Below are 14,729 nucleotides of genomic sequence, written 5' to 3'. Positions count from 1 at the left end.
ATTCCATTCTTGAATGATTCTTAATCTGCCAACCTCGGTGGAACATCTTGTACAATTAATTTTTTCAATCAACCCCCAGTCTTGGGTAGTCACCACTCCCATACTTCCATATGTTGTGATGAACGCCCAAGCACATCATGTGATCTTCCATGTTCTCATGAAGACTGTAACTCAGATCTGGAATGTGCTCTAGTCAAAGAAGACATTCATATCGAAACTTCCTCTTTACCTCACTTATCCGTGTGTCCTACCATTCACAACACATCCACATGCGTCGGAGATACTCCATGTTCTCTTACCTCTTCATCTGATGAGTTATCTCCTCAATTGACACAACGTAATAAGGTTGTCCATGATGAAGTTGAAAACAATTTAATCACTGAGTGTACTTCCCATTCTCCATCAACTCTTCTCTTGCATAAAGAAAACTCTTCAAGTCAGCTTGTTAAAGTAACAAAATCTAGTGCAACTTGTGACAAAGATGGTTGCCATCCTGAGAATACTTTTGAAATCAGCAACAACATCCACCCTCAGGCCATGCATGATCTAGTTCACACTTCAAAATGTGATTCTGTAATTCTAGAAATTTTCGTGACCTGCAAAGGAGTCGAGGCTCTTCAATGTCTGTTGATGGTTATGTCAGGATCTCGCGACTCTGGTAAGTCCCCTGAACCCAATCAGATCTCGTTTCTCACACACAATCCATCTATCTGCATGGCTTCATTCAGTGTGGATCCCCGTGTAACAAATGTTTGATATTCTGGGTGATCTTCCAAATTTTCAAAATTTTACTCATGACTGAATCCACGAATCTATTACAATGCATCCGTTTTCATACACATATCTTACATCAAACTCGGGTTGGGAGTGTTTGTGCTTCATGAAATCATGGAATTATGAAGTTGATCATCTCAAAGACTGTCTTTACCCGCAGTCATACTTATCAAATTCTCCCTCTCATGACAAACTCCTCGGTCTTCTTGTGAAACATGCACTGCAAATTTTCCTATCATATCTAGCTCACAACAAACTTGGTTCGGTTCTGTAGAGCGTTCACAAGATTGTTCAAATTGAAAACTGGGAATCTGTTGTCTCAACAGGGTCATTTGGTCATTTCTCTATCTTGGGTGAATGTCATTCGGCTTATCATTTTCCCTTCAGCACATCCGATGACAATTGCTTTGTGCACTCTAATCTTCATTGGTCATCATCTTTCTCTTAAGACTTTTGTCAAGTATATGAGGCACTTCAGCCTATGCTAATGGTTATGGCAGGTACTTGCTGTCTTGGCATGACTGTTCAGAATGACCAGACATATTTTTCCTTAAAATATTCCCATCGTGATCCCACATGTCAAATCAAATATTCACCCTTTCACGGATCACAAGGTTGTCCAAATAGCCATCATGGATTTTATGATCCAATCGCTCAATGGTTGGAACAATCTTATTTGGCAAGCCATGTTGCAGGCAACAAACTTCAATCCTTCCTCGCGCTTGCTAAGAAGCTCGGTGAAGATGAAGACACACTCGTAAGAGGCTTCCTAGGTTTTTTGAATAATGGTATCCATCATAGAGGTAAGCACGTGTATTGGGTGGTTGTGACACATTTTTCTGCCCACAGGTAAGACCTTCCTTTCGGTGTGCAACTTGTTCAAGTTTTTGCATTTTTTGTTGAACACTATTTTTTATCTTATTTAATTGTTTATATCTTTGTGGACACTGGTCGGGAGCTACTATAGTGGCTACACTGGAAATTTAATTTCACATAACCTTGACCGTTTAGCTGTTAGGATAGGAGTAGGATTAGTTGCATCTTAGTTTTCCTTTCCTTGCACTTGTTTTTGACTCGTAGTCTGTCATGGTTTTCTTATTCTGGTTTTACATCCTGTTTGCCTTGACTATTTTTCTTTCTTGTCTTTTAGTTTTGTTTGCTTATTATGTACGCATTTCCTCTCATCTTTTTTTCCTTTCTTGTTGAGTTTTCTATTTGTTTGCACTCCACAAATAAGTGTTGTGCCTACATTATGTTCTAGTTTCTGAATGAGTATGTGGCTGAAGTGAAAGAGTCTTGTGACACTACAACACCTTTCTAGTCATGTGTACGTCTTCTTTGTGATTGGTTGTAACTTTTGGCCGATGAAGTCTTGACGAAAAATACGATCTATTTGTAAAGAAAGTTTCGGTCAAACCATGAACCCGTGTCCAGTTTGAGAAACCTCACACCTATACTCAGTCTTCTTCTCTGTGTGTTCAAGCTTATCCAACTAGTAGAAACGAAGAAGGGGAAAAATCTAAATGATCGAACCCGAATCAGAGTTCTTTGCATGCTTCTATGAAGGAACAACCTCTTTTGCTCTCAATAAATCGGGATCCCTCTTCCCCCCCCGCAAAAATAAATAAGTGCCTATGCATAGTTCTCTTTCAAAAAAATAACAAAGGCGAAAGAAGAGAAATACTTCCTACGTAGAGAGGTGACGCAGGCAACTCCACCAGGGTACTAACTAGGCTCAATGGCAGTGCAGCAATGATTGTGTTCCCGTGTGACTCCACGAGGGTACTATCCAGGCCTATTGGCAGGGGAACAACACCAAAGATGAAAACTTATATTTGAAAATCTTAATCTTGCGAGCCAAACCACCCTTCCCGATTTTGAAACACTGTGATTTGACTGAATCTTTTGTTGTGTTCGACTGAGTTGGTACAAGGTGAACCATGTCTACCCATGGGGTAAGTGAGGAAGCCGAAGTAATCTGCATAATGAATCAATACTCCCTGAAAGACTAAGGCCCTGTGTTGAAAATGAAGTTGGTATTCAACCAACGTGTCGCCAAGTGTTGTAGTAGTTTCAACACTCTCCAAAATTTTGGCATGTATCCAAATTTCGAAGCCTTCCTTGGTTTTTCCTTTGATGGTTGCAAACACTCGAGCCCACCTCGTGAACTCTTGTGAGGTCTTTTCACCTTTTTTCTTGTTTTACTAGTGGTCGTATTTTGGCATATGGATTGCCTTGTCATGCTTGCAATCTTGTTCTGGTGAGTTTGAAGGTTTTCCTTTGTGTGCGTGATTTGTCTTCGCTCTATGAACATCGGTCATACTCACACACGAAGTTGTAAGCACAATCACGCAAGTGTCGTCACGGTCGTCTAAAGGTCTATCTCAAGTGTCGTACTTGTCGCTCTTAGCTTTAAGACAATCTCACTGAGTACATGTTTTGTCTTGTTGATTTGTGTTGTCTTGTCATCAAGGTATGCTAAGTGTGTGATCACAATGTCAAGTCTGCACAAGTTCACTTGCCTCCCGCACTTAGCCATTTTCCAAAAAATATTTCCAACTAGACAACCTCCTTCAAACGGACCCCAACTGCGCTGCATTGTGCAGTCTCAGCCCTCAGTGACCCTGCTTTGCTGCCCAAAACTGTGCAGTGCCTAAGGCTATCCTCCAAGTCAGTTGCGTTGCGCAATCCCAGAAGTGAGTAGTCTGTCTGCCTCCCAGAACTGCGTAGAAATTGCCTCCATGCCCAAACTGAACTGCACATTTCTCAAGCACAATTATCAAGCCTCCCTCTGGTATGTCAGAAACATGAACTGCACTGAGACCTGGGGTCACATTGTCTCCAAAAATTGCGCAATCCTATTTGGCAGGTCCTCTGTTGGCTTGCTCTGCACTGTTACTGAAAATTGTGCAGTCCTGATCAACACACCCTCTGCTGCCCTGCTCTATATTGTCTCTAGAAACTGCGCAGTCATAATGGGTAGGTCCTCTATGGTCTGTCTCGTACTGTCCCTCAAAACTATGTAGTCATGACCAAAAAGTCCTTTGCTGCCCTGCTCTGCACTATTCTTGTAAAATGCGTAGTCATGATCAACAAGTCCTTTGCTGCCCTACTTTGCAATGTCTTCAAAAACTGCGTAGTCTTGTCTAGCAGGTCCTTTGCTACCTATCTTGCACTATTCCTCAAAACTGTGCAGTCGTGTCAAACAATCCCCCTGCTGCCTTGCTCTGCACTATTCCTCAGAACTACGCAGTCATGATCACCAGGTCCCCTACATCCCGATCTTGCTCTCCCTCCAAAAACTACGCAGAAATGTCCCTTACTGTCCCACCTTGCAGCTATCACTAATGTCCTTGACTGTGCAATTCTACCTCCTAGTGACCACTGCGCAATTTTTTCCTGGCATTGCAGACCGAGCTCCAGAATTCCTCATACCGACTTAAGTTGTGCTCTGCACAGTTTCAGTGTCTTGTCCTCCCTCTCAGTCACCTGGACCCGAACACGGAAAGCAATGCATCATGCTAGACTAGAAGGTTTTTGGATTTGATGTCGTCCTGTCATGAATGAATTGAAAGGAACAAGTACATTGGTGGAACATGGCGAAACGACGAATGGGATGAAGGAGTGCATGCTAGAAGACTTGCTTGCAATTGGACGAACGTACAAAGCACATCGAGTAGCAAGCGAAAGGAACACATGCAATGAACCATCATGCAAGACCAAGACCATCGAATACCCCGCAACACTTAGCCATGCGGAGGTGAAGACACAACACACAGAGAGCACATCCATCACTTAGTAATGCAACAGCTTTACATGGACACCATAGTCAGCCAGCACATGTCAGCAGTGTTATGTCGAGTTGTGTCATGAGTTTTCTCGGCCACATCACCGCTATGGGCCATACTTGTTGTAATCAAATGTAATGTAAAGTGAAAACCCAATGGACACACACTTGTAATTGAAGAGTCATGTCAGTTGAAAATTCGTAGGAAGTTGAGCAGTCGTGAAGGAAGTCCAAGAGTCACAAGGGCCAAGCATCACCCTTGGTTATATATATCCCCTCATTGCATGAGTAAAGGACTTTTGACCTTGGCTCCTCCCACATAGCCTTGAGAGTTTGTAGTATGTTCCTTGAGGAGCGAGAAATGGCTCCAACGTCGCACTACTGAGACTAGTGATGTATGGTGTACAGATGTCTCTTGGGACTTTTCTTAATTCAAAAGCATGTTAATGCCATCATGTTTTCACGCATGTTTTGTATTCGTTTGTAAGACTATTATTTAAATGTTTGTAATGCATGTTTTCTTAACCTGTACTATGATAGTTGAACTACTTTGGTTATTTTAGTACTTACATTGTTGAAGATGTGTTGTATTGTTTATCCCCGTTGTCTCATCCTTGTGGACTACTCCGCGAGATACTAGACAAACCATCCTTGTGTATTAGCTATCGCAGTTGTCACATCCTTGTGGACTATTCTGCGGGATACTCGATAGACCATCTTTGTTTTTTTGGTTATAACAATCATCACATCAATGTGGACTACTCTGTTGGGTGGTGTACGTGTTTTCCCCTTTACCTCGGTTTTAATGACTGCCGCATCTATTGTGGACTACTCCGCTGGATGTTGGATAGACCCTTGTTGGTTCGTGTGTGTCTCTCCCTGAGTGGTACTACTACCTCTCATCTAGAGGCTCACTTTACTCTCTCCCTTTATAGTAAGAGAACCCAGACACAAGTTACATTATGCACTCAGCAGGCATACTCACCTCGCTTTTGAAGTTACAAGCATAACACTGTCATGTGCTGAACAATTAGAGCTAAGGAAAATATATAAGATAATGGAAACCAGGCCATCATATAGGATGGGACTCCTACACCAAACGGTGTGAGGTCTAGTTGGGACTTTATACCCAGGAGATCCTCTTTGTTGGCGGGTCCAACACTGTCAACATAGTGCTTATATGCCTAAGCACTATGACTTATGTTGATAGAACATGTTCTGGCGCTATTACATCAAGATATAAGAGAAATACTAACAATTTTAACACTAATAATTACTCTTGAATGTTGAGAGATATTTCGGTAAAAATCACATAAAGAAACTCTTTAACACTAATAATTCTTGCAAAAACATAAGTTTTGGGTATGGGTAATGACAAAACTTCATGTCAACTATCAATGACGTTTCCATCTATCGTCCCTCTCAAATGACAAATATTGGGATATTGGAGTATTCGCTCAACACCACTCTTCTGAAATCCTTGGGAGTTGATATGCCAAGAGCTCTAATCTCTAGAGTTGTAGGAAAGCATCTTTGTGACTTGGCACTAAGACTAGGCGCTTATCGAAGGTCGGGGTATTTGAAGCAAAACACTATGCACTTGCCAAAATTGTTGATATGGCGATATGCCCAGGGGCCTAAGCCCTTGAGTGTTATACCTTAACTCCAACATGACAAGTGTTGTGACCAAGGGTTGTTATATCAAATATTGAAAGAATTTAATGAACCTACGCCATTTTTGTAAAACGATGATGTGTTGATATCTCAAGGGGGCTTATCCCCGAAGTTTTAAAATTCAAGCGCCTTATGGCAAGTGGCTATGACTAGGGGCTATCTATACCAAAATATTGACAATTTTGCAATCCTGTGCCTTTAATAAAAAACCTCGATATTCTAAGGGCTTGATAGATGGACCATCTACTGATAGTAAAACTTATCTCCATTAACTAATGAAGGCGATCCAAAGATAGGTGTGTTGCATGCCAAATCAAGTTATAATAAAATTTAATGTTTTTCAAAGATTTTGACTTGTTGTTTTAGCACCTTGAAACTCCTATTTGGCCCTCTCGTCCTTCAATTCACCCTTTTTCTCCTTGTCTAATAAAGCTTATGCCTTGTCTTCACTTGTTTTCCCTTCACACATCACAAATCTTCCTAAGGTTTCATCTTCTCTATACTTCGCTCTTTGGATCACCTCTTTGTGCTCGCTTCTAATCACTTTCTCTCAAAATTACACTATAACACTCAACAATCTAGATATTTATAGTGATTTGGCACTTGAGGTTGGGTTGAATCATCAAAGGTGGTTCCTAGATTTGGTGGTTGCTTTAGGTAGCTGAATTGATTGCTATTCCATTTGAATTGAGCCAAAACTACTTGGGTTTGATATTCTATGGGCCGATGTTGACTTAGGTCTGATACCAATAACTTGGGTCCATTATTGCTTAAGAAAAAATGCATACACGTATCCTTGGGTCCTTTATTCCTCAGATTCCCCTTTACTTTGGGTTTCTCTTTGACATGAATCTTTCTAGGATTTCCCCCTATATTTGACATTTATGACCATACTTGCTATCCCCCTAGCTTTGACATCAATGACAACACATTATACAACACTCATAGGTGTCAAAGATTTTACTCCATTAAAGGAATCTTGGGGCTTGAATATTACAACATAAATGTGTAGCCACTAACTAAAAGTACATAGGAGGAGATAAACTAGATAAGAATCCATACTAGAATAGGAATCAAATAAAAGTATCATAAATAGTAGATAAGAGACGACATATCAAGGTTTATTGTTGGTGAATGTTAATTAATGGTGATGGAGTCTAATTGGAAGGGATTTGTTTGTTCCAAAGGTAGGTCCTATTGGAAAATTTCATGGAAGATATATTTACTAAGGCTCTTTGAGGCATTTGGTGGAGAAAAACTGGACAATGGTGGTAGGATATATTGTTGTTTTCCACATTCTCTCAGGGGGTTGGATTAATTTTCTATTTTTGGAGGATAAATATGAAGGAAATCATGGTAAAATAGTAGTTATGGAGAATCTCTGACTTGAATTTTAAAGAAATGGGAATCAAGTTTGATCCAAATAAGCTGACAAATACCCAACAAGCTATGTGGGTCAAACTTTTGGGATTGCCACTAGAACTATGGAAGCACCAAATATTGTTGGACATAAGTAACACAAGAGGTAAGATGATTAGTCTCTATCTCAATCATTGTTAAAAAAATCATATAAGTGTAGTAAAATTTTATGTTGAAGTGGATGTAGCAAGGTCAATTACCAGAAATCTTGGAGATAGCATATGGAAATGGAATTATTTTAATTACCAAAATGTACTCTTTCAATTCACTCGTGTCATTAATATGGCCATATCAAGTATGATTTCCCATCTAAGAAGTGATTCTATCAAAGAGAAAGGCAAGCCAAGTTTAGACCTTCTTAACACACTCAAAGGCAAAAGGAAGTGTGCATGGGATGGGGGGTTAAAGGAACCATGGTGAGATAGAATATAAATATCTCACAACACTATTATTAGGAATCTCACCCACTTTTAAGGATATGCCCTCTCCTCCTCAAGGGGATTTGTCAAGGTATTCCAATCAATAAAAGCACCTCCATTTCATCTAGACAATAGCAATTAGAACATGTTAGTAAGCCTAGATTCAAATGCCTCCAACTCCTAGACTATGTGGGTGAGCTTATGCTTGAAAAAATAGGAGAGGGATCGAAATCCAAAGAGAATCATCCATTTCCAAATCCAAATGAGGTATATGTAGAAGGGTATGTTTCTAGTGGATTCTCAATGGACCACATGAAGTGAAGGAAATGATGGGATATATTAAGATCTTCCAATTATTCTTTTGTTGGCATATAGTATGTATATATATAAGGAGGACTCCAATTGGGTAAAGGTGATAATGGCATAGGACCCTCACAATGGAGGAAGACTTACATTCACTTGGGTATGGAAAAATATGAAAAAGTGATTAAGGTTGGAAAACATAGTACCATCTTAAGGACCCTTAAAGTAAGGAAGTCCTCAAAAAAGGTTAAAAAAATATTCTTCTATACATGGATATTCGAGGGCTATGAGCATTCCACAAAATGACCAAAATTTATAGACTTGTATTATCTCATGGCATTGATGTTCTTTCTTCATTGGAATCAATAATAACTAGTATTATACTTGTTGACACTCTAAAGGGGGTTTTCAAGGGTTGGTATCTTCGGGCTCCAAATTAAGGAGGGATAGGATGCTTGCTAATAGCATAGAACAAGAGTGTATTGTTATTGACGCAAAGTTTCTACAATCATGAATAGATTAAGAAGTATAGTCCATGGACTCGGGGAAGTATTTTTCATTGTTTAGTATGTATGGACCTTATGGGAACCATATGGGTTTTTTGGGAAAAAAATGGTTTGAGATGGATAGTATGAAGGGTGGGAATTTTATCTTTGGTGGAGACCTAAATTTCATAATTAAGAGAGATGAATCTTGGGGAAATAATTAAACGCCAAAATCATTAGCTAATTTCTTTATTCACAAATTTGAAGAGGAACATCTATGTGATATGGAGTCAATCAAACTAACTGACAAGGAGGAATAATAGGTTAAGTGTTGATGGTATTTCGATAATGATTGATAATTTTTTATTTTATTTTAGGTTATCTAATGGAAGAGGAGACTAACCTTAAATATTTGCTAGACTCCTGGGGTATTTTAGATCATTCTCCAATAGTCCTTCAATTGGGGAATGATGATACAAAACCTCCAATTGCTTTCAAGTTTGATGATAATTGGTTGTGGGATGAGGAGTATAAGGAGATGGTCATTAAGGAACAATTCCATGTAAATAGTGGCTTTAAAAACTCAATCATTTTTAGTTCAATGAATTCTTAGATATTATTAAGAAATTGGCAATGGAATGAGTAAAAGAGAATCAATATAGTTTCAATATTAATATACAAGTTATGGAAAAGCACAATAGCGTGGTTACGTGATCATAATTCATCAAACATTTAAGGAATCAATTATTATACAAAAGGTGTTGAGATCTCTCCAATTAAGATTTAATGCAGAGGTACCAACCATTGAATAAATGAAGGAACTGGAAAATATGAAGATGGATGAGTTACATGGGATTCTCACTACATATGAAATGATGAAATAAAAGGAAAGTCAACTTTGAAGGAAGCAACTTTCAAAGTTTTAAACAAGAGTAAATAACTTAAAGTCTGATATTATTCTAGCAATGAATCAAATGCAGAAGGAGCACCATTTATGAGAAAGATGAAAAGAGGATTTGGCAAGTACAAAGGCAAGCTACCATTCAAATGTTTTAATTGTGGTAGAATAGGGAATTTTGTTGTTAAATGTCCATATGCAAAATGTGAGCTCAACGATGACAAAGAAAAGCATAAAAATATGTCTTATAGAAACAAAGAGGAAAGCATTTCAAGAGAAGATAGTACCTCCTAAGAAGAGAATGATGAATATGCATCTAATATTGACAAAGAAGAAATTATTTTCATAGACATTGATGCAAATATTATTGATAAAGAAGATGAATACAATTAAGAAGAGAAATCAAATCTAGAAGACAATGATGTCGATGGGGAAGTATTACACAAATATGAGAAGAAAAAGGATGACAATCTTGATAAAACCCTAGTTTCCATTTTAAATACACAACTAGAAGAGTGAAATAGGATAGAAGAGGCAATGAGAAGCCATTTGAAAGAAAATGAAGAAGATTGTGAAAATCTGAAGCATAAGTTATTTCCTTGAGAAAGAAACTAGAGAAATTAAATGCTCAATTGAATCAAACCCTGCAGTTTGGAAAGAGTATCAAAATATTAGATGTTATTCTTTGCTGTCAGAGGTCACCTTTCATCATTATAGGTCTTGGGTACAAGGAAAAACATAAGACCTCTAAGGGAGAATCAAGAATATAGACATCAAAGAAAGAAAATGAAGAAAAACCCAAAAGTTATGTAAATATTCTGAAAGGTTCTATCAACAATGAAAGTAGCATTAGGAAAGGAGTTGAGGGCCAACAAAGACTTGATTTCTTAAAATGATCTATCAAAATGAAAGAAGCTCCATGAAAGGAGTTGAGGATTAACAAAGATATATTTATTTCAAATCTTCTATCAACAATGAAAAGAACACTAGGAAAGGAGTTGAAGTCCAATAAAGGCATGATTTTTCTCACAAAATCATTAATAATGAATTCAGAAGATCTCCTTCACCAAGAATTCCTTTCACATATCAATATTAAAATCTCCTCTTTGGCTATTCCTTTTCTTGTAATAATTTTGTTCATAACGCAATAAATTGTAGAGCTTATGTGAGAAATATAAACAACAGATCTTATAAGACCTCAAAGAATGGTTTGGTGGGAAACAATACTAGAAGTATTAATGAGAGTGTTGTTAGAAATTTGTAGGTTTTACATTGTATAGATAATACCTACAAACAAAATTCTTAATTCTATTAAAAAATATACAACGGAAATCACAAAAAACATAAATAGATTTTTCTCCTAGAATCCAAAAATGAGAAAACCATATTGATTTGTCATATTTTCCTTTACAATGTTACAATCCATTATATACATGCTGCAATTTCATAAACCCCCATTCCATTAACCTCAAATTAGAATACAAGTGTAGTTCCTTTGACCAGATCTACAAAATCATGGACAAACTCATCATGCACCTTAAAACCACTAATAATGAAAATTACTTGTTGTAAATCACCAAAAATGAATGCAAAAAACCATCCATAATATACCACATACCCAACACAATTAAAATTTATTTTCTCCCTTATTAGATCATATTGGATGTTATAAGTTCAATAACGATGACCACAAAGCATGTGATTGTACATGCAGCACAAAAAGGTTTCCTAAGCAAAGGAAGGAAGAATATATTACTAGGAATAGAGAACAACACATAGAGATATGGAAAGGAAGTAGGAAAAACAAGAGGAATGTGGACTTGTTACATATGCCCAAAGCAAAGCAAGAAAATTTTTTGTTGATAGAGGATGTTCAAAACACATGAAAAGATATAACATTAAATTTCTTGGCTTAAAAGAAGAAAAAAGAGGTAGTGTTGCCTTTGGAGATAATGCATCGACAAATATAGTTGGAAAGTTCACAGTTAGTCTTCGTCATGGAAAGACTAAAACTAAGAATGTCTTGTATGTTGAAGGTCTAAAATACAGTTTTGGCATAAATTATACAAAAATAACCTAGTGATTATTTTATTTGTGACTTGATTGAGTCTAAGTTGGCGTTAGCCCTTTTATTGGATGTATGACGATAAATCCACCTAAAATGGGATTTTATCACTAAGATAAAGTGGCTTCCATCCTCAACCCCTCCCCATGAAATTTGAACCTATGACCCGGTGGAGACTAAACCTCATGCAAACTAACTAATCTACATGTCATGAATATATGGTAAGAAAATATTAAAAGAAAAACATTCGTAATAATAAAGATGCTAGAAAGAAAGTATTTGTGATAAAAATTATTTAAATCAAACAAAATTTTATAATAAATTTGTATATATATTTGTAAAAAAGAAATAGTTTGGTAAGAAACATAATATTATTTGAAATGACAATGTATATCTCCAATGTAACTAGTGAGATTGTGTTATTTGAACTTGATTGATCTAATATTATTATATTTATATTTTGGGGTTATTATTATATTCACTTTATTATAATTTATTTTAAAATATTTGTATATATTATTGCAGTTGTCTATAATGCGATTTTTTGGAAGCTTTTCCGGTGGGTTTTTCCGGTCAAAATCCGGCAGCAATTTATTGGAATCGCAAGTTTGATAGCTAGTTTCTGCACAATCAAAGCGTCCCAGGGGTTTTCCAGGGTGCTGAATCCAAATATGCAGTTAAAAAACCATTTTAACTGCAACAAATCAAGATTTAACCTCAATTTCTTTCGCCGGATTCCGTCACCGGAATCTCCAAAAAATCACATTATAGACAACTCCTATATTATTTAACAATTTTTTATTCTAATTTTTATATATTAATTTTATTAATTAATTAATTTTTTATTTAATAATTAATAATGTTAAATAACATTGAGTTTGGAAAAAATTTAAAAAATGTAGTATGATCTTAATGAAGAATTATATATATATATATATAGTTGTAATTGACTAATTAATAAAGTATGATTAAAGTGTGTGGGGAGACATAAATGTACTCACAAAATTACTATTTTAAAAGTAATTGTCTAAGTTTATATATAACATCCAATATCTCATTGTTATATTCATACTCACAAAATTTTAAGCATTATTTGCATGATCAACGCTCTCATTTACATAGTATTGTAAAAAACATATATAGTCTCATTTACATAGTATTGTAAAAAACATATAACTATAGTATAGATGTCTTATTGAAATTATTATTAAATTTTTTGTGCTTTTACAAAAAAAATAAAAATTAAAGAAAAAAATTCCTAAAAACTTTCACTGGAACTCAAATAATATATAAACATTTGCATCTAAAACTTAAAAACTATTACCAAATAAAAACACTAAACATTTACATCTAAAACTTAAAAACTATTACCAAATAAAAACACTAAGAACTTAAAGGAAATGGTGACTGGCCACAAAAAAACATCTCTTAACTCTATAAAAATCATTTAGCCTTCTATATGTTGACCTTTCTCTAAAAGCGTTTTGAGTAATTTCTTAAGTTTTTCAAACTATCTTTTTAAGACTATCCTTCACAGATTTAGACATTACATTTTGTAAAGGTAAAATTCTAAATTCTATCTTAATAGAATTTTCAAATATTTGAATTTTAATAATAATTTTATTTAAAATACATTTAAAAAAAATTAATATCATTAATTAGTAAAATATAATATAACTAAATAATAAACCACTTAATAAATTAAATATATTGATTTTATATAAATTAGAAAATATTTCTAACACTGAGAAGGTTTTGGCGAACCATATTTATTGGTTTAAAATGCATCAACAAATAATTGATAATGTAATTTTCACAAAAACCCATCTCATAAACTATTATAAATTACAAAAGCCTAAATTCAACAATCTCCAATATTACTGAAAATTGACTTAAAAACCCCACTCAACTTTACACTTACTGAAAATTGACTTAAAAACCCCACTCAACTTTACACTTATAAAGGGCATTAATTGTTTTTAGTTCCATTGCATCTAGTTTCATTATGTGGAGTTGTTTTGAGTTGAACATTGATCTACTTGTCTCAGGAACAACTCTTAATTGGGGAGAATGAACAACTACAAAAAATGGTACGGTGCAACTGATATATACGTGCATTTTTTTACAGTTCAAATTCAAACAAATATATAAATCCATTTTAAAATAACGTTGTATATTTTTTTTAATTAAAATAATGTTGTATATTTTTTTTACAGCTCCTAGAGGAAGCTCAGCGGTCTCTAGGCTTGAGGCCTACCAGCCTTATCCAAACCGATATTATAACATCACCGACCATAATTATGAATCCTTATGAAGGATTTTTCTAGTGAGCATTTGCATGTAAGGAAGAAGACAGATCTTTGTGTTTCAATTGAGAATCAACAAATTACTTTGTTTTCTTTCATAAAAATCATTTTATCATAGTATGAAGATATACATTTAATATAATGAGTTTAGTACTTTTGAATATGTAGAGTTGGGTACTTTTGTAGCATATATGAAATTAAAGATTTAAATTATGTAAACATTTTTATTAGTTTTATTATTTCGTTGAAATAGTTATTATATTATTTTTTAAATATAATTGGAAATTTATTATTTTTAATATGTTTAATGTGTTTTTTTTCAAAAATAATAGTAATTTTTTAATATATTATTATTATTATTTTGAAAAAGTTTTAAAATTTTGAAAATTTAGGGAAAAAGAACTAGTTTTTTTGTTTTAAAAATTATAAAAATTTAAGAATTTTTTTTGAAAGCTGTGTAATCTATGTTAGGAAGATGAATCAAGTAGTTGGTTCTAAATGTGAACCAAATAAACTGATAGGATTAATCTAGAAAAATAATTGTACAAAATATATTTAATTTTCTAAATATAAAATAAAATTATAACATAAATTAATTA

At 35.1% G+C, this 14,729-nt stretch overlaps 1 protein-coding gene across 2 annotated transcripts in view; it reads left to right on the top strand.

Moving 5' to 3' along the window:
- The window catches only part of LOC149145270 (MADS-box protein CMB1-like), a 156,759-nt gene extending 142,410 nt beyond the window's left edge, over positions 1 to 14,349 (top strand). For both annotated transcript variants that reach the window (XM_089448241.1, XM_089448240.1), the window contains exons 7-8: positions 13,873 to 13,914; positions 14,041 to 14,349. In XM_089448241.1, the coding sequence (XP_089304367.1) occupies positions 13,873 to 13,914; positions 14,041 to 14,151 (153 nt within the window). In that variant the 3' untranslated portion in view covers positions 14,152 to 14,349. The remainder of the gene's footprint in view (positions 1 to 13,872; positions 13,915 to 14,040) is intronic.
- Positions 14,350 to 14,729: the final 380 nt, after the last annotated feature.

The sequence above is a fragment of the Pinus tabuliformis genome, chromosome X (assembly GCF_031772625.1).
Source record: "Pinus tabuliformis cultivar Carrire ecotype Pingquan chromosome X, CPIR1, whole genome shotgun sequence".
Taxonomy (NCBI): domain Eukaryota; kingdom Viridiplantae; phylum Streptophyta; class Pinopsida; order Pinales; family Pinaceae; genus Pinus; species Pinus tabuliformis.
The sequence above is the reverse complement of the archived record's forward strand: the minus strand, read 5'-3'. Positions and strand labels throughout refer to the sequence as shown.